The 24,452-nt window shown below is 37.1% G+C and overlaps 1 protein-coding gene across 1 annotated transcript in view; it reads left to right on the plus strand.

Moving 5' to 3' along the window:
- The window catches only part of LOC136866623 (uncharacterized), a 61,649-nt gene extending 38,903 nt beyond the window's left edge, over positions 1-22,746 (plus strand). Inside the window, exon 7 of the mRNA XM_068226779.1 lies at positions 22,626-22,746. Coding sequence (XP_068082880.1) covers positions 22,626-22,630 — 5 coding nt within the window. The 3' untranslated portion in view covers positions 22,631-22,746. The remainder of the gene's footprint in view (positions 1-22,625) is intronic.
- The last annotated feature ends 1,706 nt before the right edge of the window (positions 22,747-24,452 follow it).

Below are 24,452 nucleotides of genomic sequence, written 5' to 3' on the forward strand. Positions count from 1 at the left end.
AGTTCACGTATGAAAGATACCAGTCATCATTTTAGAACTATCGAACAGGACCTTACAATCATTAAAATAGTAGGCTAAGGAAAATTAATGAACGAATTAGAAAACATTTACATATATTTAGATCAACATTACAACAAAAACCTAAATCTCAATGATCCGGTTGAAGAAAAATCTCTTATACAGGACTTACCCAATTTATTACAATCTTAATCTAAATTTAAACAAAATTCTTAAAAATCTTTAACTTCCAATAAAGTTCCCACCTTCCCTCCATTCCCGCCCCCATATTTGTCGCACTCATTTCTTCAATCATCCATCACGGAGTTCTGGATGCGTTTCAGAATAGAGGTATGAACTACTCAAATAGCAGCTTTCCTATTGCCAAACCGGGCACTCCAAATACTGCGCAGCATGCATTTATCTGACGGTAGGAAGTACTAGTTCAGTAAGTGAATCAGCATGGAAGTGACTACTGACGCTCTGTTCCAGTCTGGTACAAACATATTTTATGAGTATTTTGGGTACGATACATGCATTTTCTGTGATCTCAGAATTTTTTGTTAATCCACAATCCACAATGAGCAATTATTCGAGTGATACTGTGCCATGTAAACTCGCGGTGATCAGTTATGCTGAAGTGTACAGGTCTAGGACAGGGGCTGCAAGTATTCAGTCTCCGAATGCAACGAGCAACCAAAATGTCTCGCAGAGCATTTCATGGACCAAAATAAGGCATGTTTTTGCAAATAGAGGAGGATCTGCTTAAAAATGTGATTTCATTACGCAAGCACGATGTGCATTTTTTCACAAAATGCTATATTTTAAAGGACAAGAAAAAGCTGCTGCACACAGAATCAGTGTTGATTATGAGGTCGGTGCCAAGGCTGGATGATTCATTTTATGAAGAGAAATGGATTTTCCCTTCCACAAAGAACAACATTATGCCTAAGAATACCTAATGATTTCTACAAAAAAGTAATTGATTTTCATCGCTTTGTGATTGAGAAGCATAAAATAAAGGAATATTTGCTTTCAGAGATAGAAAATGCAGTTCAGACACCAATGTTTCAATATGCCACAGATTCGAACAATCGATAAAAAGGGGACATCGAGTATTAACGTACACATTACCTGAAGTGAAAAACAACGATGTATAATAATGCTTGCTGTAACAGCTGAAGGCAGAAAGCTTGCACCTTACAGTGTTCTAAAACAAAAACCATGTCTAAAGTAAAATTTCCATGTGGGATCCATGTTCATATCCAAAAAAGGTGGATGGACCCATCACTCGTACAAGATTGAATACAAACGGTTTTGGAAAATCGAGCAGGGTCCCTCCTTTGATGCCCAACCCTTCTCGTGTTTGGCAGTTTTTGTGGCCACCTGACGGAAGACATTAAGAAATTATTGGAAACCATAAAAACCAATTTGGCAATGATTCCAGCTGGACTGACGTTGGTACTTCAACCCTTGGATATTTTGAAAAAACATTCAAGGGCAAGGGGGGAAGTGTGCACAAACTTTCTCCAACAGGCAAGATTTGGAAACCACTTATGGATCTCCTTTATAACTGAATATTGTGCACTTGGGAAATGATTTCTTTGGTCATTGAAAAGTGCTTCATGAAAGCATGAGACTTGAATTCATTAGATGGCAGTAAAGATGGCTTCTCATGGAGAGATATAAGCAGTGGCAGCAATTCTTCTTGCAGTGCTGGTAGTGAACTCAAAGACAGTAGCTTATAAAAGGTTTTTACTTATGTCATTGTTATGTACTTACATGAATTGTTCATTTATTAAATCATATTTATTTCACTTCAGGTCATATTGTCAGCTCATAATGGGAAGAATATTTTCCAGTGGTAGTACCTCAAACCCACCTGTCCAACTTACCTGATGTACCCTATTTGACTTTGCAAGTTATAAATTTCATATTGGGATCTGCACTGTACTGTGTATAAGCTCATGAAAGAATTGTCTCATAGACGTCCACCTCTTCAATACACTTTATGATTTATTAAAAATCAAAGTCGAAGTTACATGTTAAAATAATGGGACATGTTTCGCTAATATAATAGCCATCTTCATTAAAGTGTTAGACTTGATATTAGGCTATACATAAAATGGCTTATATAGGGCCTGGATTTCTATAAAATGCATATGCAGTTATGCAAATCCATATTTTGAAGGTTAGTGCATAAACAGATATGTTTCTATTATGTGTGATCGATTATCTAACATTTCTTAACAGAATGAAAAATCGAATGATTTCTATATTTTGTACATTCCTTGGCAACACGAGAAGCCTTCCCTGATCAAGAAAAGTACTTTTGGTGTTGCAATACAAGCAGGTAGATGGATAAAGACCCTTTTCACAGGGACTATTTCCTTCTTTATGACATCTCTGCTTACAGTAGCCTCCCATTGTTACATCTCAGGTGCTGGTCTTGTAATTTACTCTTTGTCTATTTTTAAAAGCCTAAAGATTAGAGCTCTGAGTCCTTTTTAATTAAACAGTGAATATCAGAAAATAGTGACGGTGATGTAGTGTACTGTCATATGTGTGACAAAAGTGTTAAATTCTATTTTAAAAGTTCATATTGAATGGAATTAAAAAACAACTTCACATTTTGGATCAAAAGAATGGAGTAAGAATATGCAACAGCTACTTTTAACTGACGTGAAAACACGGTCAGTGCATTTTCTGCTCATGTTTGTAAAGCTTTTCCATGCAGCAACATTCCGCTGCATAAATTGAATAATCCACATCTACGCTCGTTTCTTGAAAAATAATTTGCTAATTGAAAGATACCAGATAAATCTACCCTTAGGAAGAACTACTTACTTTCACTGCACCCTTCTGTCATGTATTCGATACAATCTGACATGGGAGAGTGATTGTTACAAAGGGTGCCTTTTAGTCCCAGATGCAGCTTTGTACATGTTGAAAGCTGGTCAGTATCTTAGAGTATTTTTTCCAAATATCATCTATGTCACGTGTGGCTCGTGGATTACATCGTATTGCAGAGGAGATACGTACACTCTTTACATCTATCAAGAAAGTCATTTCAAGTGGGAAAAGAGCTGTTCCTAAAAGCACCACCTCGTGTACAGTTGTACAGAACTCATCTGCCTCAGGTTTCTCTTCCGCCGGAACCTGTTCTCACAAGACGGGGATCTTGGTTATCCGCAGCATCGTCCTGCCATGAGCACTTTAATCAAGTGAAATGTGTAGTTAAAAGTATTGATGCCGGGATGAGTGGTGCTGGGCTTCTGACCCCAACTTGGTAGGTTCGATCCTGACTCAGTACGGTGGTATTTGGACGTGCTCAAATACCACAACCTCATGTCGATAGGTTTACTGGCATGTTAAAGAACTTCTGCGGGATTCAATTCTGGCATCTCGGCGTCTCCAAAAACCGTAAAAGTAGTTAGTGGGATTTAAACCTAATAACATTATTAAAAAGTATTAATAATAGTTATACTGTGTGTGTTCGTGAAGGAAAGTGGGCATTTGAGTCTGAAACTGTACATAAAGATATCAGTTTCATCTATGTGCATTATACGTCACATTCAAAGGTGATTAAGAACCTAGAATCTTGTGGTGCACTCCTATACGAATCTCTTCAGTTTATTCAAAACACCATTAGTTGTTTAAATGGTGTCCCTGATGAAACTGGAGAAAAAGTTAAAAGGAAACTCAGTGCAGTGTTGGACTCAAACCCAGGACTGAAGGAGATTCAATCCACAAGCAACTACGTACGTGAAATCAGGGAGTCTTTGCCAGAATATTGTTCTGAGCAGTCAGTGCCATTGTACAAGTACCGGTATTGCCCATTTACGTCCTTCGATGTAGAACAATCATGTTCAATGTGAAAATTAATTTTGTCTTCCAACAGAAAGTCATTGACTGCAGGAAACATTGAAAAACTGTTGATAACCTATTGCCATGCATCATTTTGCAACAAATGAAACATATTTATCTGTTTAGCACTGAGTTAAAATTAAATAATACATTTGGTAAGTATATTTTTTATAATTTTTAGTGCATATTTACCATATAATCTTGAATACCACCCACACTTTTTTAATATTGCATTCAAAATTGGGTGCGGGTCTTATTTAAAATTTTGGGAAATTTATCTTTCCAAATGCGTGTAAATCTGGCATCACTACCAGCACGGCTTGGCAACAATGCCTACTCTGCTCTCAGTATACGCTACTTCCGCGCTTGGCGTCAGTCTCGCGCACATTCTCAGAGTATCAACATGAATTCCACAAAGCGTTTGCGATCTTTTACTGCGAGTGAGAAACTGAAAGTAGATTGGGAAGCCAAAATCATTGGAAATCCTGCCGCTGGCAGAAAATATGATATTGATGAGTTGTGTATTCGCGATTGGATTTTGATGGCATGGAATCGTATCCATAGAGACCTCATACGGAAGAGCTTCAGGTAATGTAGCATTTCTAATGCTATGGATGGCAGCGTTGACGACATTTTGTGGGAAGGTGATGGTGATGAAAGTTAAGTTGGTACTGATGGAATACCTGCCAAGTATTCCAGTTTTTCCATAAAATATATGGATGTTGAGTGTGTTTTACGGTTGTACCGATGAACGATGTTATTGTATGGATTTTGAATATCGGTGCTGGGTTTCGCTTTCTGCATTCAAATCAGATCTGTTTGACTTTCGATAGTAGCTGGTAATACGAGATGCAGTGTTTGAAATTTGACCAGTAAATGTATCAATTATTACCGTGCTTTTGTCACCTGTTCGACCTCAACTGCTACTTCATTCATTGAAGTGTTCTCAAACAAGTAGCAGGCTGTGAATTTATATGTAACAACTTTAGTAACTGTGTCGTGCTTCGTAGCAGCTGTGAAAGGCTTTGTCTGTGTGTGGGTGTGAGTAACATTGGCGGTAATTCTGAAACTCGTGGAATTGTGTGACGAATTTGTAAGTAATTTAGTATTTTTAGTGGTGTTCGTAATGAGTTCAACTAAGGAACCATATTATTAGTCTTTTAGAAAGGCATATTCTGCTTAATATCCTTGTGTTATACGATCACGGAAAATGTTCCCAGTGTTAAGTGGAAACAGACGAACACTCACGAAGATGTAACCTTGGGTAAGTATTTAATTTCAGGGGTGATCATAACATATATTTGACTTGTATTAGTATTGTTTCTAATCTCCCCCTCTTGCCGTCCTTTTTCATTATGTCTCAAGACTTTGTGACGCATGGGTGCGTTAAAAACTTTCCGCTTTAGGATCTTCTGGATTTCTCATTTAGAAAGTTGGCAGGTATGTGATGATGATGATGATGATGATGATGATGACGATGATGACGATGATGATGATGAATAATGAACTCATTGGATATCATTCTGGAAATGTTTGTTTACCAGTACTTTTATTTGTATTTTCTAATTATTTGATGTGTGTTAGTAAAGATCGTAAATAATGTTGACTTAGTTTAGTTTAGTAATGTTTTATTTTACCTGGCAAGATTAAGGCCTTCAGGCCTTCTCTTCCATCTAACCAGGAACTGAAGTATACATATATTGCATTGTATTACTTACAATAACTAGATCTAATACAAATTAAATTAATAATAATACAAGAATGGTGAGATTATATTAAGATGAAATAAATCAGATATAAAAAGGGATACTAATATCCTACATGTAAAAAAAAAGGGCAGTACATAAAATTTGATTTTAAAGACAAATCGGATAAGAATTTTAGACTCTCTACCAGGACATCCTTAACAATAGAATGGTTGTAAGTAGCAGCATCAAGTTTACAGATGATCCTTACTGGTGCATAAAATGTCTCCAAAGTGCTTCCTTGAAAGTGTGAATAGCGCTTAACACCCTGATATTTTCGGGAAGGAGGTTCCACTCACGGCAGGCAATTACTGTGAATGATTTATCATAGATGGCAGTTCTATGGGTAGGTAAAGCAAGGATGGAATTATTAGTGGATCTGGTGTTAAGACTGTGATAAGAGGATAAGTATTTGAAATATGAAGTAAGGTAAAATGGTTGTGAAGAATGAAGGATTTTATGGAGATGGCATAGGGAATGCACAGTGCGACGGATTTCTAGTCGGGGCCAAGATAGATGGTTATATGAAGGAGTTACGTGGTCATAGTACCATAGGTTACAGACGTATCTCACACAAGCATTTTGACCACGTTGTAATCTGCTCAATAACTTGCCTCGAGCGTCCCTATAAATCGCGTCACAATAGTCGAAATGAGGGAAAACCAGACTTTCTACCAGCATTTTTTCGAGTTTTTCACTTTTTTAAAATTTTGTTCTTTCAAAATAAGGATGCGGGTCTTATTCGGTGGTGGGTGGTATTTGAGATTATACGGCATATGCATATTTTCAGTCTTTTTTTAGTGCATATGAATCTGGGCCCTACTTATAACGTTAAAAGAACTATTACAAGAACACACTTATTTACACAAAATGAGCACCTGAGTGCAATTGACATTTGTGTTGTGCCATTAAAACTTCATAGTCAGTGAAATAAGGTGGACATCTATGAGACAATACTTTCATGAGCCTATTTGACTTTTCAGAAAAAAACGCATGCTGTATTTTTATGCAAAATGACAATAACTGCAAATGAGTTGGACCAATTGTGGGTATATCATATTTGATGTATCTTTGAAATATAAATAAATTGTAAATAATTCTTTAAATATCTGAATTCCTTGCATAGTTTATGCATCCAATGTTTTGCCTGTATTTTTCTTCAAAGAGGTGCATTAATTAAGCAAGAAAACACCGTATTTTCAGCATCTGTAATGTCATCTCCAACTAATTCCTCCAGAACATTTTGAATTTTCTCAGATAAAATAGGCCTAAGCCTTTTGTAGTACCAATTACACACTCACACACACACACACACACACACACACACAGAGAGAGAAAAAAGTCATATTTATAGAGTGTAAACTATTTTTAGAATCTACTGAAAACATAGTAATATTTTCAGAAGTAACTAAGAATGAAAATGTGTAGGTCAAATTTTCATTGATCCATATAGCAGGTTCTCCTGCAAAGACTCCCTTAACAGAAAATACAACTAACTATTTGAACAAGTGTTCAAAACTTCATTTAATGTGCTAGCCTGTAAAAATGTTTGTTGTAGTAAAATTTATGTATAATAAGTAGGGCTCGGATGTTTAAGACCTATAAGTAGCCCAAATAAGCAAGCAAATATGACCTCAAAAGTGACAAAATATGACGTAAGAATTGCAAAATATGACCTGAAAATGATTAATCAAAATATGGCCATTTTAAAGTAAGCTATAAAACGAAACGACAATTCCTTTGATACATATTTTTTAACTAAAGTCTCTATTATTACCTTCACACTAATTTTTGGAATATACATGTTTATCAGTTATTCACAGTCTACTGACCTTGATTCACTTATCAAATATTTGTGAATACATACATATAAAATACTACAGATCTCTGCACATGGTTATGAGGGTGTTTAGGGGTTGTAGTAAGGATGTAAAGGAGAGGGCATATAAGTCTCTGGTAAGACCCCAACTAGAGTATGGTTCCAGTGTATGGGACCCTCACCAGGATTACTGATTCAAGAACTGGAAAAAATCCAAAGAAAAGCAGCTCGATTTGTTCTGGGTGATTTCCGACAAAAGAGTAGCATTACAAAAATGTTGCTAAGTTTGGGCTGGGAAGAATTAAGAGAAAGAAGAAGAGCTGCTTGACTAAGTGGTATGCAATACCAATATAATGGTCCGTTATTGGACATTATAAATTTACTCATTCAGGATGAATATTTTAGGTTCCCTATGGGAATCAACATCATTTGATGTCCAGGCAGGCATCTGTTTTTGGAAGTGAGACATAGTTCTCATAGTGCATTGGCACTGCTGGTGGCTTCAAATAGCCTATGTAGTGGCCTCCACGGTATGTGCTAGCCTTGCGTCTTGAGTGGTGTGCTAAGTCCCAACTGACGAGCCTAACTTAACACACAAGGGCCAAACGCAGGCAACCAAGAATGAGTTAGCTGGAAAATTTATAATGTCCAATAACGGACCATTATATTGGTATTATAAATTTACTCATTCAGGATGAATATTTTAGGTTCCCTATTGGAATCAACATCTACATCATGAGTGGTATGTTCCGAGCTGTCACCGGAGAGATGGCGTGGAATGACATTAGTAGACGAATAAGTTTGAGTGGTGTTTATAAAAGTAAGAAATATCATAATATCAAGATAAAGTTGGAATTCAAGAGGACAAACTGGGGCAAATATTCATTTATAAGAAGGGGAGTTAAGGATTGGAATAACTTACCAAGGGAGACGTTCAATAAATTTCCAATTTCTTTGAAATCATTTAGGAAAAGGCTAGGAAAACAACAGATAGGGAATCTGCCACCTGGGCGACTGCCCTAAATGTAGATCAGGATTGATTGATTGATTGATTGATTGATTGATTGATTGATTGATTGATTGATTGATTGATTGATTGATTGATTGATTGATTGATTGATTGATTGATTGATTGATTGATTGATTGATTGATTGATTGATTGATTGATTGATTGATTGATTGATTGATTGATTGATTGATTGATTGATTGATTGATTGATTGATTGATTGATTGATTGATTGATTGATTGATTGATTGATTGATTGATTGATTGATTGATTGATTGATTGATTGATTGATTGATTGATTGATTGATTGATTGATTGATTGATTGATTGATTGATTGATTGATTGATTGATTGATTGATTGATTGATTGATTGATTGATTGATTGATTGATTGATTGATTGATTGATTGATTGATTGATTGATTGATTGATTGATTGATTGATTGATTGATTGATTGATTGATTGATTGATTGATTGATTGATTGATTGATTGATTGATTGATTGATTGATTGATTGATTGATTGATTGATTGATTGATTGATTGATTGATTGATTGATTGATTGATTGATTGATTGATTGATTGATTGATTGATTGATTGATTGATTGATTGATTGATTGATTGATTGATTGATTGATTGATTGATTGATTGATTGATTGATTGATTGATTGATTGATTGATTGATTGATTGATTGATTGATTGATTGATTGATTGATTGATTGATTGATTGATTGATTGATCAGATAACACAGCATTTTAAAAGTCCATGTGATTGTTGTACTGAAAGTTCAACACTTCTCACAATTTCAATACTTGCATGAATTTATAAGCTAGCAGCTTATAAACGAGTAATTGCACTCCATAAAATTCCAAAGTTCGGCTTCAGACTTTCTGACAAACTGTTAGAAAACAATTCCTGGGCAATCTTGATTGAAGAGGCACATGTATTAACTGCAGATGTGATACTGATAAACAGTTTTGTGGATACTAGTTCATATTCGATAAGATGAATATGATTTTGCACAGCTACAGCTGTTGTCAAACCACCGAAATATGACGTTTCTATGAAAACAGCTCAAAATATGACATTATGACAAAAAATATGCAAAATGTGCATTTATATGACAAATAAAAATCACTTAATAGTGACTATAATCACCTGTTTTGCACCAAAATACAATCAGCCAAGAAAATAGAGACAAAGAAAAATATGGTTTTTCCTAAACATCCGAGCCCTAGTAATAAGTATCTCCTATAAGATATAAATTCTGATTTACAATAGAATTTGCTTTACACTGAATCTACACAGATAGGTCTAATGGCGATGCTGGGATAGGAAAGGGCCAGGAGTGGGAAGAAATCGAGTGTGGCCTTAAGGTACAGTGCCAGCATTTGCCTGGTGTGTAAATGGGAAACCACAGAAAACCATCTTCAGGGCTGCCGAACGTGGGCTTCAAATCCATTCTCTGTCAAATCAAGCTCACTGCTGTGCAATCCTAACCACACAGCTAACTCGCTCTATATATCTACCTTTCCAGCTTTGTATTCCCTATCTGTCTGGCTCCATGGCTAAATTATTAGCATGCTGGCGTTTGGCCACGGGGGTCCCAGGTTCGAATTTTAACCATCATTGGTTCATTTCGCTGGCATGGGGGCTTGGTGTATGTATTGTCTTCATCATTTCATCTTTATCACAGCACACAGGTCGCCTACGGGCATCAAATCAAAAGACCTGCACCTGGCATGCCGAACATGTCCTCGGACACTACCAGCACACAAAGCCATAAGTCATTTCATTTCATCCCCAGTCTGACTTTCAGTTCTCTTGGATTTCTTACCTACTGACATCAGTTTAGTCTTGGGGAGGCTAATTTTTGTGTCATACTCATAGTACCTGTTTTTGTGTTCCAAGATGTTATACTGAAGGCTTTTGGCATAATTTGCCATTAAGACCAAATTGTCAGCATAGGCCAAACTGCTCACTACTTTTTCGACCCGTGCCACTTACTGCCTTCCAGCAGATGATCCACGTGAACTATGAACAATAAAGGTGAAAGATTACAGTCTTGTCTAACCTCTGTAAATATATTGAACAAAGAACTCATTTTAGTATCAGTTCTCACTGTAGCCCAGTATGTCAACAACTTGGATTGATTTGAATAATCTCCCTTTAACATTTTTACTGCTAATATGTTGAGCGATTATCAGAACCCTCCGTGTTGAATTATATTTTTGTATATAATGTGTAAAAATATATTTAATATATAAAACGTGTGCACAAATAATAAGAAATGTCATTTGAATTGGCAATAGAATCCCAGAATAGCTTTTAGTTTAATTTTAGACAAAAATTAAGGACAGAGTTAATCACAGTAGTTTATTAGAGCAAAAAATACTCTAGCCTATAAAAAGTTTGATATTCAGTCTCTGATATCTGAGTATTCAGGTTTAATCCCATAGTCCCCCAGTATGGTGAATATCTTTTCCCTGGTTGCTCTGTCATATGCCTTCCCTAGATCTACAAAAAATAAGCATAACTCTCTGTTTCTATTGGAGCATTTTCAATTACCTGGGTAATATTAAAACTCTGATCATAACAGCCCCTCTGTGGTATGATACCACACTGATTTCCATCCAATTTACTCTCAACCACTGATCACACCCTTCATCCAAAATCCCAGTGAACACCTTGCCTGGTATACTGATCATTGAGATACCTCAATAGTTGTTGCAATCCTTCCTCTAGTGTAGACAGCTGCAATTACTGCTTTTGTTCAACTAGATGGTACCTTACTAATACTCCATGCTAATCTTATTACTCTATGAAGCCAATCATCCCTGTCTTTGTACTATATTTCACCATTTCAGATCTAATTTTAACTATTCCTGCTGCTTTATGACAATGGAGTTCATTTGCCATCCTTTCCACTCCCTCAAGTCTAATTTCACCAACATCACTGTCTTCCTCCTCATCCTCCTCCTCCTCATGAACTTGGTTGTTTGTGACATCACCAAGAAGATTTTTTTATGTTGAGAAGATTTTCAAAATATTCTACATTCTCAACAATAACTCTTAACATCTTGCTAACAAAATATGAATTAGGCGATTAAGCCAACATACATTTTCCGAATTAATCCACATACAGCTTTGATTATTTCCTTTTTTTCCTTCATCTGAAATCCCATTGTAGAATATAATAACGTGCCTTTTTTGCAACTATATCCGCCTTATGCTCGGCACAAGGAAAACACAACTGCTGATTTTCAATAAGATTGAACAACATGTCTTTTAAAACAGATGGAGAAGTTATGTTTTGTGGCAAATGATGTTCAACAATTGATAATAATTTGTATAAGCGAATATTTAGTTGTACTCTTGTTTTAGAATTTGCCAAATATGCAACAGGAAAATTAGAGAGAGAGTTTCCCTCTGAAGCCATTAAAGCACCTTTACATACTAAGTATGTTAATATTTTGAAAGTATCAGGCTACAAATCCTGGAATATAATAAATTATGCATTCTAGAACTTCAGACATGCCTTAATCATTTTCAATCATGACATCCCATTGCCATGATTCTCATTCATTAAACTGTCGAGTTTCTTCTTAAGATAAACAACAGTGGTATCACTTTTCTAACTGAAAGTGTTTTTGAAATCTTCCGGTGTTATGTATGGTTTACCTTCAGGAGGTTTTGTGCTTTACAGTTTCCATATTTAGGTAGTTCCAGCAGAATGTACATGGAACAGCTCTAATAATTCCAAAAACCTTCTTTAAGGAACCATGGTTAAACTTTACTGAGAGCACATAACAAAACTCACAGGAGTGAACCAAATCTTCTGCCAGGGCAGCGATTGTTAGTGACCTGGAAATTTAGCATCTATTATCTTTTAAAATATGATTTATTTTTCCCTATTTAGCATCTATTTAGGATACTTACAGACTATATGATGTCATTGGTGATACATTTATCTTGACTTTTACATCTTAGGCTTACAGAAAATTGAAAGTATTGTAAATAACACTGCCTTGCACTCTTTCAAGTTACACTTGTCTGTAACAACTGTACTCTAGTGCAATAAAGCATGCTCACTGTCCGCATTATTTGTTACACTAGCATATTTACCCATGCTTCGCTATGATATTCTACATTGTGTATGGATTTCTATGTAAATTGCCGTGTATGCAGTGAGTAAGATTTTATTAAAATGCATGTCTCTTAAAGTTATATGAGAAACACAACATGTTGTTCTGATGTGAAGTGTTCATTGGGTAGTTTTGATGATAAGATTAGGTGGAGAGTTTTGTTTATAATGGCAGGCACACTTACCTACTGCCCATCACAATCAATATTGGGAGTTTTGATAATAATGCCAGGCCTCCTTATATACTGCCACAAGTTGAGATGCTTTAATTATAATAGCAGGCCTCCGTGCATACTACCAGTTGGACTGTTTGTTATAATGATAGGACAATTTCCTACAGCCAGCCACAGTTGTGCTGTGGAGTACTCGTATCTATGGCGTGCCACCTTTCCTGTCACCAGTTACATTTGAATCGGAGAGTTTTGATTATGATAGCTGGCCACTTTGCCTACTACCAGTCACAATCTAGTTGGTAAATTTTGTTTCTATGGGCGGGCACCCTTGCCCACTAACAGATACCGTTGGGTAGGGGAGTTTTGATCCTAATTGCAGGCTTCCTTGCCTACTGCAAGTCAAATCAAGAAGGGGATTTTTTATTTCAATATCAAGCCCCATTTACGAATGCCAGTTAAAGTGGAGTTGGGGAGTTTCCATTATCATGACATGCACCCCTTCCTACTGCCAGTCACAGATGATGATGGGAGTTTTGATGATAACAATTACAGGCCCCTCTGCTACTGACAATCACTCTTGATTTGGGGAGTTTTAATTATAATGGCAGAGCCCCCTTTCTTCTAGATTGCTACAAATTGATTTCATTGTGTGTGTGTGTCTTGTGCATGTGCGTGTATATATATATATATATATATATATGAAAGTATATGCACATTTATAATTATAGACCTTAATTTCGAGATTTATTGTTCCTAAATGGTATATCATTTCGACAAATGGATTGCACCATTAGACACTATTTTTAGTGGTCTATATGGTTGGTCCTATGGCATTCTCGTATCTCTTCTATTTATATATTGGATTGAGTTAGAAACTTTGAAAAGGGTGAAATTATTTGTACAGTTTTCACGCATTGTTTTAGTTTTCACATACTTACATGTTAGAAACATAAAATTTTCCCTGTGTATGGCCATTGTTTATGCTGTTTTGTGTGTCAAATTTTATGATTCTATCCTTTCTATAAGTGTGTCCAACTATAAAATATATGTGTAGAAATGATAAAATTTACCTACATTCAAGAAATGCAGCTCAGTCTAATGTATAAGGGATATATGGTCATGGGACCAAAGTTGTAGATCATTCCAAATGGGGCAAAGATTATGTTATCTACTTTGAGATATGACCACCGTTTAGCCACTAATTATCTCAAAACGAAGGTCTGCACAGTCATTAAATTTGCCTCTATATGAATATTTTTCAGGCCATAAAGTTACACATTTGAACTTCATGGAATTTTTCCATTGGTTACAAGCTAAAAGTTATGATTTTGCCAAATTTCAATTTTCTAGTTTGTCTGGCAGATTGTGTCTGATATCTTGATTTAGGTGGAGGGGGAGGTAAAAATTAGGACTGTCAGAAAACTGTTTAGCCCTTGAAAACTATAAGTCATTGATGCTGGGTAAAGGAATGGTTACGCTTGCCTTCTTATGCTGAGCCCTAAATTTCTAAACAGGTAGTGTGTTTGATTCTGCCTCAGTTCAGTTGTATGCGATGAGATCTTGCTCATGGGAAGCTGGAAATCTACAAAGCTACATAAATGAATTCTTGCAGCACAATATGTCCAGCTGCTGGATGTCTTCACAAACCTTGGTACGTAAAGCAACATTATTAAAAGCAGCCTCAGATGCCCTAGGTTTTCAGTCACGTTCCCTCTGCAAGCTGAACCTGGCCTGCTATTAGCACGCTCCCCATATTCCTAAATTTGGCCATATTCAAAACGGCTTCACATTTAGAGGCATTCTCAGATGCTCTAGGTAATGACTGGTACTTCTAGACTTTGAACAAAGATTTTCCAAGTTTTCATATTTTTAGTTTTCATAGTAAGAGGTACCAACTCTCTAAGTGTCACAACCTACCAACTGACTCCAAATAAGTTCCAGTTAACGGTACTTTATGCAACTTAGTTGGCAAAGGAAAAACTAGATTTCAGAAATAGTGCATAGTATTACTCAAAGGGATAAGAGCCCAGATTTTGGGATTTGCACTGTCACACATATGGAGAAATTAAAGGAAGAAAATAAGACATGAATAACATTGACATTAACTGAAGATAGGAACTGAGGTCAGCTTTATGGGACAAATATGTAAATACCATGTGGATATATTGGAAAAATGAAATAACCCTCACTTAATTCTGATGATACAAGTTACAGATTTAAGAAAATGGTAATAGGAGAAATTTAGACATGGGGATCCTCAGCTATTCAGGTAAGAATATGAGTTATGGTGTTACTACTTAAACCTAAGGAGGCAAGAAATTAAAAGGAGAAAACTGAAGTCGAAGGGATACAGTAAAAATTATAGCAAATAGCATGAACACATAACGTTGAGAAATATTGAGTTATACTCCATTGTAGTGTTGAAATATTAAGAGACATGTTCAGTACTATTCAAGACTATTGTAACCTCCAATGGTATTCTGCAAATACCCAACAAACAACCAGAAGATTATAGAAATGATGATGGAAATTACGTTACTTCCCTGGTGGCAAGCAGCCAGATAGATGCTGCTATGGTAATCAATTGGTTCGCTGTTGGTCTGCGAGAGTAATCATCACTCGATGCAGAGCGTAAAACCCATGAAAAATAGTAATATTCTCCATCATTTGAAGTGCAACCAAAATTATGTAGATAATAAAAATTACTTAAAAAGAAGGGATGTTTCACATGTAGTCTACATATTTTACAGAAAATCAATAGTATATGAGAAAATATCAAATAACTTGTTTGATCCCCATGTAAACCCCATTGTTAAGTTACATGCATATCAAAACCTGCTCCTGTATGAGCATACGCTAAATATGAAGATTATTAAGATCTATCCAGCCATTTTATAGGGATGGTGGAACAAACAGACAGATAGACACGAAAGCTACAAACCACTGATAATGTCTTGAGTTGATCTGAAACAGATAAATATCTCAAAAAATTGCAAAATAAATTAAATTGCAGGCAGTGGACACCCCTGCAATTTTATTAATGAAAGATTATACAAGTACGGCACGTTGTGATAGCTGACTGTGGTCTAGGTGCTTCAAGTAGGCTGAATGCTAGAGGTTGATGGCTGTGAAGGGAGTTTCTAGGATGGACAGAGTTCCTGGTGGAGTGGCCAGGTCTTTAATAAGTAATAAGTATAGGTCTAGGTATGACTGTATGAAGAACTATTGCCAGGCTCAGCTTGCTGATTATTGTGCAAGTTTTACAGCACAATAGCTAAGAAGCTTTTGCTTCTTTTTCAAGAATTTTGTCATTATTAACCAGTAAATGTAGATGATTTTACTGGAGAAATTTTGGGGATGTCTGATAATTATACAACATTTTAGTTTTGAAATACTCATTAATACTCTAATTTCATTTGAGACACAATTTAATGTTCAAATAAAAGTATTGTAAGTATCCCTGCCTTGCAGTTGCAATATTTGCAAAATACTGTTGCAGAGTCAGTACAATAAAAGCCATGATTAGCAAACTGCTGTGCGCTTTCATGACCAGTCACTGCAGTTTGCCCCATTCTAGCAGAAATCTTTGAACTTCGATGATCACTCTTCAGTCACTACGATGTGTCAGGGAATTTAATTAATGCATATCGTTTGTCAGCTGTCTGAATACTTGATAGATAGTCGAAAGTTCGTATCACAATGGAAGGTGATTGTTTATCGACTAATATGTGTAGCACATTGCTATTCCAAGATGAGGTATCACTAGCAAGTGATTACAGACCCTTCTAAACATTTTCTTTTGTCGCAACAATCAGTTCCCCATATAAACTAGCAGATTTAAATAAACCTGCTATGAAATCTTGCTTATTTGGAATTTCTGTTTTTTTAGCCACATTTTGCATTTTTTTCGCACTGTAATTTTTGCATAAAATTTTTTATTTCACATTCAATTTACCATAGGCTGGGATTCAGTACAGATTTCAATTATTTACATTCATCGCATGCTTTTTTTTCAGGACCCTAGCAATTGTTGACATTAATTGTAATGGTTATAGCGACCGCCATGCCAAGTCGCTACGCGCCGAGCTTGTCACCCATCGCCCCCACCCCCTTAGACTCGAGCGCGCCAATTGCGAGCAACATTTATGTGCTGGACGGGCCCTTCTCTCTTTTGTCCGTGGTCGCGCCGCATGGGACGACGGAAATTACTGGACGATTAATCTGGAGTCTTCCATCTTGCAAGGTTCCTGGATACATCTAGCATCCGGACTGTTCCAGAAGGGTCGGCGCAGCTATATAAGAGAGGAATGACTTGCCTGCAGTCAGTGAGAATTGGTGAGTGAGAGTTGGTTAGAGAGTGAGTGAGCGGAGTGCGCAATCAGTGGTAGCCTGGGCTGAGATGTCAGCCTGATGGAGCCGAGGACCCATGCCTGTTCCCCTGACGTCGTGTGTGCGTGCGTCCCTTGTGGCTGGCTGCTGGAGAAGAACCTTGGGTGTTCTGGAGTGGCGAAGAAGGGAACACTAGGAGACGACGTGTGTAGACCGCGAACGGGGTTCGACGGATTGAGTGAACAGCGGATACTATCCCGACCTGCGAGGCTGATGTGGAGGCTCTGGACCGTGACAGCGCTAACGAGTGTGACTGAGTGGCTGAGAGAGTGTACTGCAAATAATCGATGACTCTGTGTGTATGTATGTGTGGGTCATTGTAGATGGAACATAAGAGAAACTAAGAGAGAGAGGGCGTGAACTGTCTGTAAGTGTGTGACCGTGTACGTGTGTAACTTGTAAGCTCGGCTATCGTCTGTGTGTGTGTAAATCTGTAATTGTAGTGCTAAGTAAATAAATCTTAGAAATAGGACGCTACCAGGTTCTGTACTCATTCATTTACTTATTTACCCCGCCAACACATTACAATATTTACTCTTAACCTTTCCGCTACCATACTGGTAATGGAATTACCCCAGTGAGGATTTTTCAGTAATAAGTATACTTCTACATACATCTGTAACTTAACTTCAATGTATTTTGTTCTCTACATGCCTATTAATATTGTACAATAAAAATATCAGGTATTTTATATTCTGTTTATAGCTAATATCGGGTATTCTCATTATCACCCTGGTGGTTTGTGCTATGACCGAGCTCGATAGCTGCAGGTGCTTACGTGCGGCTATTATCCAGTTATCGGGAGATAGTGGGTTCGAACCCCACTGTCGGCAGCCCTGAAGATGGTTTTCTGTGGTTTCCAGTTTTCACACCAGACAAATGCTAGGGATGTACCTTATTTAAGGCCATGGACGCTTCCTTCCCGTTCCTAGACATTTTCTATCCCATCATCGCTATAAGACCTATCTGTGTCGGTCCAACGTAAAGCAAATACGAAAGAAAGTTTGTGCTATGAAAATACCAGTAATTAATTTTCCTTTCATTACTTAAATTTTAAATTTCTGAGCCTGTAGGAATGTAGTATGTTTAAATTATTTGCATGCTTTCTTTGCATTGTTGCACTGAAGCACTCAATCTTCAATATCAAACAAAAGCCATTATGGTCGCATTGTTTTGGGGCAGTCACAGCTTATAATTTCCACGAGTTTGAACATGGTTAAGTATTACATTATCCAGGAATTCGAGAAGAATTATTGATAGCCTAAATGATTTTCTCTTTCAAACATTTATGTCCTAGTTTCATGATATGTTATGCTCATGATGCGCAAATGGCTTCATCATCATCACCTCTCTCTGAAACAAAGAATCATGGGTCATCGAAAATGGCAACAGGTTAAAGGAGTGCAATATATCCCAGAAATGAATACAGGAAAACAAGGTCCATGTGCACAGTATGCAAAAGACCAGTGTCTCAAAATCATAGAAGAGAGGCGTCTCAAAAAACCGTAAAAATAGTTAGTGGGACGTAATATGGTTGAAGTGTTAAAAAGAGTTGCAACTAGTAACAAACTGTTTTCACTGTAACAGCCCTGTAGTTTTTCTTACCCCAGCAAAGAGTGACTATTTCTGATAAATTTCTTTATTAAAAATAATTTTCTTAATAATTGTGTGTCTGTATTAATTGATTACTGTATGCCCAGTTAGAAAGCTATTGATGTGGTAATTCCATTAACCCCCTTGATAACAGTAGAAGTAAAAATACCTTGGTGGCAAAAGGTTTAACCCCTGTGCATACTTCATATCAGAAAATTATATTCACGTATTCTTTCCATAGAGAGTTCATTTTCCCAAGAATTAAGCCAAGCTAGTTCTTTTTCCAAAGTATCACATTCTGGGGTGTTTATTCTAATCCCTTCCATCAGGGATGTTCTATTTTGATGCATCAAATAAATGATTCTGATCAAGGTAAATTCAATAATTGCTTCAGTTTCTTCTAACTTCTTAATATTTCTCCTGGAATAGTATTTAAGTTGAGACATGCACTTTTAACTCACGTTCTCTCTGCACGAATTAGAATAAATATGCAAAGTTAGTTTCTAACACAAATGAAGATGGAGGGGATTTTGTGTGTCGGCTACAAACAGATTCCCATAATGTCCATTTTACCTGCATTCCATTCGTGACAAGTAGTTCTTTATGTAGGAGCTGATTTCTTACACATTTGAATAGATGTAGTACATCAGAAAGAACGTACACATTTCTGTTAACATTTAATGAATGTTGGAATAAATTACTTGGTCTTTCGGTCTTCCCAGACATCATGCTTAACTCTTTCCATACACCATAATTGGTTGTAGTTCCATCAGCAACAGTTCTATCGACGATTACTCTACCATTTTCTCGATATAAAATGGCCTGCAGTGTAAGCTGTGGTAGCACTTTTGGTCGAGTTGTACAACGGGAACCAAGAGTAGCAATAGGCTGTGCACGGAAGTCAGCTAAAGCTTGAAACATAAACACTGGGAATGATCTCTCTTCATGGGTTCCTGTAGCTTGTTCTCCATTGTCAAGAAGACCACTATATGTCCCCTACCGCTTGTCCTGAATGCTTAGGCTAACTTGCTCGGGAAAGTGGACCGTCTGGAAATGGCCCTCGAATCTATTCTACCTATCCTTACAGACAACAGGACAAGAGCAGAAGGCACATAAATTATGAATTCGAACCAGAGAAAATAGGGAAAATCAATTTATCATAGTCCAGGCAGAAAAATAAAACAGAAGAAAAAATAGAATCATGTAAAGTACACATGATTTGCAAACACTGTGGGGTTTTGCACCCTCTCACTTGAATTTACATAATCATTCTAAATTGGAATATGTTATTTTGTGGTGTTGGGTAGACACATCAGCTCTGTCATTTCCTCAGTCCTCCAAACCCTCATTTCATTAATATTATTAAAGACGTAAATAAGCTATGCACCAAAGAAAGTTATCTTACCGCGGTGTAGTATGGATTTCACAAACATGACTCGCAGATAAAAATGCGTAGGTATGAGGTTAAAGAACACCAATTCCCCAAAACACTGAGGCTAATTTACAGACCCTGCTGTAGTTGCACGGATGTGATAGAAATGTCAACCACAGGTGTAGATGGCACCCTCGAATAAACAACAATAACAACATATCACTTTGAAAATATATATGAAATGAACACGACATAGGTATCACACAAGAGATATAAGATCGCAGCACTGGAGACATACGAAAAGGGACAGGGACATTTGCAAACGATGATGCCCCCTCGTGGGGAAGAGGCTGAAGCCTTACTCTTTCATTCATTTAATTTGCTGGTTCAAAAGCAGCTGTAAAACTGCCCTAGGGTATGGGACCAACTCTGCATAGCCCACCGACAATTTCTCTCATGCCTCTCGGCATACCTTCCTTTTGTTGTCTGCAAACAATACAAATATTTGGTCTTTCTACCTGGCACAGGTGAACTGTATACGAATTCTCTCCTATATTATTCCTGGGCATGTTCCCTCTGTTAACAAAACATGGTCCACACTGACGAAATATTATCTCATCATTATGTCATCGCATATTTCTATAATCTCTGGTCTTTATCCTCTCATCTTCTTTATCTCTGTATAACACACAGGCATGCCTCAGCATTTCCTCAACTCTTCACTCAATGTCAATAGTCCTCCCAGCCTCTGCCTTGTTTTAAGAAGACCATAACTACTGAAACATCACATTACTGACACTCATGCCAGCGGCTGCTCTATTTGTAGGTACCTGGAAATTCATGCATCAAACAATGCACCAAGAAAGACAATTGCATGTATATTTAAACTTTACTGGGTGTCTCCTGTCTCTTCCGAGTTCAACCCTAGTGCGGACCCTCTCAATTCCACTTACACACATGACTGCTTAACACAAATACAAACACACAATTAATGACAAGCTAAGCACACAATGTCCTTTCTATTTACATTTCCTAATATATCTGATAGCACATTTTTGCAATCCAAATACTAAATATCCCCTAATGCAATAATTCTACCTCACTGCCACCACTACAAGAACAAAAAATTCACCGTGAAGTGGTACTTAAATGTATACTACATTATTTACAATAGCTGGGTACAAAACTCATCCTCCTACAAAATGAAGCATGACCAGACCTTCCCTGTTTCCCATTGTATTGATCACATGCCCTCCGGCAGCACTCCCACCATGTAAGCTAACATCGACATATCCGAGATTAACATTTTAGTGCTTATTTTACGTTCACTCTGAACAGTTCATTTGTCTCACCAGGTAATTAGCATGAAAAAATATTTCTCATTTTTTGCTGCATTATTAATAACTTGCAAATATATCTGGAAGGTAGCGAGTGGCTGTATGGTTTGGGTCATATGGCGGTCAGTTTGCAGTTGATAGATGGTGGGTGCAAACCCCACACTTGGCAGCCGTGAAGCTGGTTTTCCGTGGTTTCCTCTTTTCCCATTGGGCAGCCTTCTTCTGTCCCATTATGGCTATAAGAAATAGATGTGTCTGTGTGACTTAAAGTAATTGTAAAAAAATGAGCAAATGCAAAAATGTAAATCAGATATAGTAATACTCAAGTCTAAGAGAACATGTAGCAAGTAATTAAAGTCTCGATTGCACATATGGACTGTAAATATTTACGTGTTCATTATATAATATAAGAATATAATATAATATAAGAAACATTTTGCTGGGCTGAGTGGCTCAGATGGTTGAGATGCTAGCCTTGTGAACCCGACTTGGTAAGTTCAAATGCACCTCAGACCAGTATTATTTGATGGTGCTCAAATTAGTTGGTTTCGTCTCACAGCATTTATTGGCACTTACGAGAACTTCTAGGTCTTTGCTGGCAAGATGTAGTGTTTACAGTGCACTATGTCTTCTGGTATGGGCTAGAATAAAATTTTTACTTTCATTGACCTGTCTCAGTCTCACCCTTGGCTTTGACAATATGAAAGTGGCTGAGGTATGAGTGACGCTAGTAATGCCATTCCGTATGCAGCCAGTCCCTGCTATGAATGGTATGAAAATGTCACTCATAGGGTCGGTTGGTGCGTGCATTTCAGTGGGCTTGGCAGACTGATGTGCAATAGCAACTTCTGGCTCAGTGAGGAAAGCAACTGGAAACTACTTCACTCCTCATTTCCCTAGTACCCCTCTTCAGTGACACCTAGGCCATCTGTGACACCTAATGCTGAACCTGTTGAGGATCCAACCAGCCTTTGGACTGAATACCCAACATACGTACAAGAGAACTTCCGTGGGACTTAAATTCTGGGACCGTCTCGTCTCTGAAAAACCATAAAACTAGTTAGTGGGAATGAAGTCTATAACAATACTTTATTAGAAACATTTTGACACATCCTGATAGATTTTTAGTTGTATGTTATTGTTCAGACACACCAAAACGTTTCTTTCTGTTTCAGTGTGAAGAACCAAGGAATAATGACCAAATCTTCATTGATGGCTTGCAAGGGCTGTGATAAAATATTCAACCAAAGACATGCACTGAAATGCCAGTTAACATCTCACACTAAAGTTAGGCATGCCCATTGCTCAACATGCGATAAGGAATTTAAAAGAAAAAATCACCTGAAGGCCCATCAAACTACTCAGTGCGGAGAAAGACCATTCCAATGTTCAGTATGCGAGAATAAATTTAGTACAAAACGTTCCCTAAAAATTCATCAAATTGTACACACTGATGAAAAACAGTATCAGTGTTCAGTTTGCAATAATAAATTTCGTACTAAGGGAACCTTGGTAGTGCATCTACGTATTCACTCCTCGCTGAAGCCTTTTCATTGCACCTTCTGTAATTACTCTTGCGTGCAATTTCCGCAACTTCGTACCCACCTTCGAACTCATTCTGGCGAGAGGCCGTATGGTTGCTCCGAATGTGACAGAAGGTATTTTACAAAGGGAGGTCTTTCAGAGCACTTTAAAACTCACACTGAAGAACCATATCGTTGTTCGATATGTAATTCTATTTTTTCACTTAAGAGTAATTTAAGGAGCCATTTATCAACTCACTCCGGTAACAAAACATACGGTTGTGCTGTCTGCGATAAGAAATACCTAAGAAAGTCTGTCTTAGTAAATCATTTCAAAAGACATTCTGGTGAGAGACCTTTCTGTTGCACAGAATGTGAATCAAAATTTGCTACTAAGCAAGATCTCGTATTCCATGCGCGATGTCATTCAGGACACAGACCGTATCGTTGTGTGACATGCAGTCGTACGTTTGCACAAGATGCACATTTAAAAAGTCACCTGCGTATTCACACAGGGGAGAAGCCGTACCAGTGTTCAGTATGTAATCGCTGTTTCGCAGACAGGTGTAATCTAACAAGACATCTGGGAACACATACTCGAGAGACGCTTTATCCTTGATCTGTATGTGGTAATACGTTTTCCTTGAGCCACCACCTAAAAAGTCACATGCGAAAACACACTGGAGACAGGACTTATTGAGAACAAGCTCTGGGGGGACGTTTTATTCTTATTCTATTTGTAATACAATGGTTATTTCGAAGCTAGAGCTTAAAACCCTTCTGCCCACTTGTTCTAGATAATACTGCAATGGTTAAACAATGCAATGATTCATCCAGTTAATCTTTAACCGTGGCTGTTAACTAATGCTGGAAGGAGAAACTGTGCAAGCTTAAAAAAATACATCTGTCAGCCTTTCTTATTAAAGACATTCATATGTTCCACACTTGGAAAATTCTTCCAAAAATCATTCAGCTTTGGAAAATTTGAGTAAAGCACACTTTTAAAGTAGGAGTTTTAAAGAAACAGGCGGGGGTGAGTTGTTCTATATTACTATTTAGAGGATAATTTTCAATACATTTTAAGCCATAAATAAGTTGTCTGTAAATAATGGTGAAGAGATCTTCAGTATTTACTTAAGCATTGTTTACACAACCGACCTATACCTTACTGTAAAGCAATTTAAAGTGTCCTCTGACACATTTCTAACCTCAAAATATATTTTATCCCAAAACTTTCAAAAGAAACCGTTCGGGGTGAGTTGACCTATATCACCGTTTAGAGGATAATGTTTGATCAATTTTAAGCTAAAAATCTATTTCTGCAACTAGCTGTTTAGGAGATATATAATTTTTATTTTAAGGTTTGTTTCTACCCTAATCCACCTTTTACTCTAAACGTCATTTAAGGTATGCTCCAATGCTTTAAAGTCATTTTTACCCCAAAACTATGCAAAGAAACACCCATTAGAGGACAATTTT

Source organism: Anabrus simplex, chromosome 3, assembly GCF_040414725.1.
Source record: "Anabrus simplex isolate iqAnaSimp1 chromosome 3, ASM4041472v1, whole genome shotgun sequence".
Lineage (NCBI taxonomy): Eukaryota > Metazoa > Arthropoda > Insecta > Orthoptera > Tettigoniidae > Anabrus > Anabrus simplex.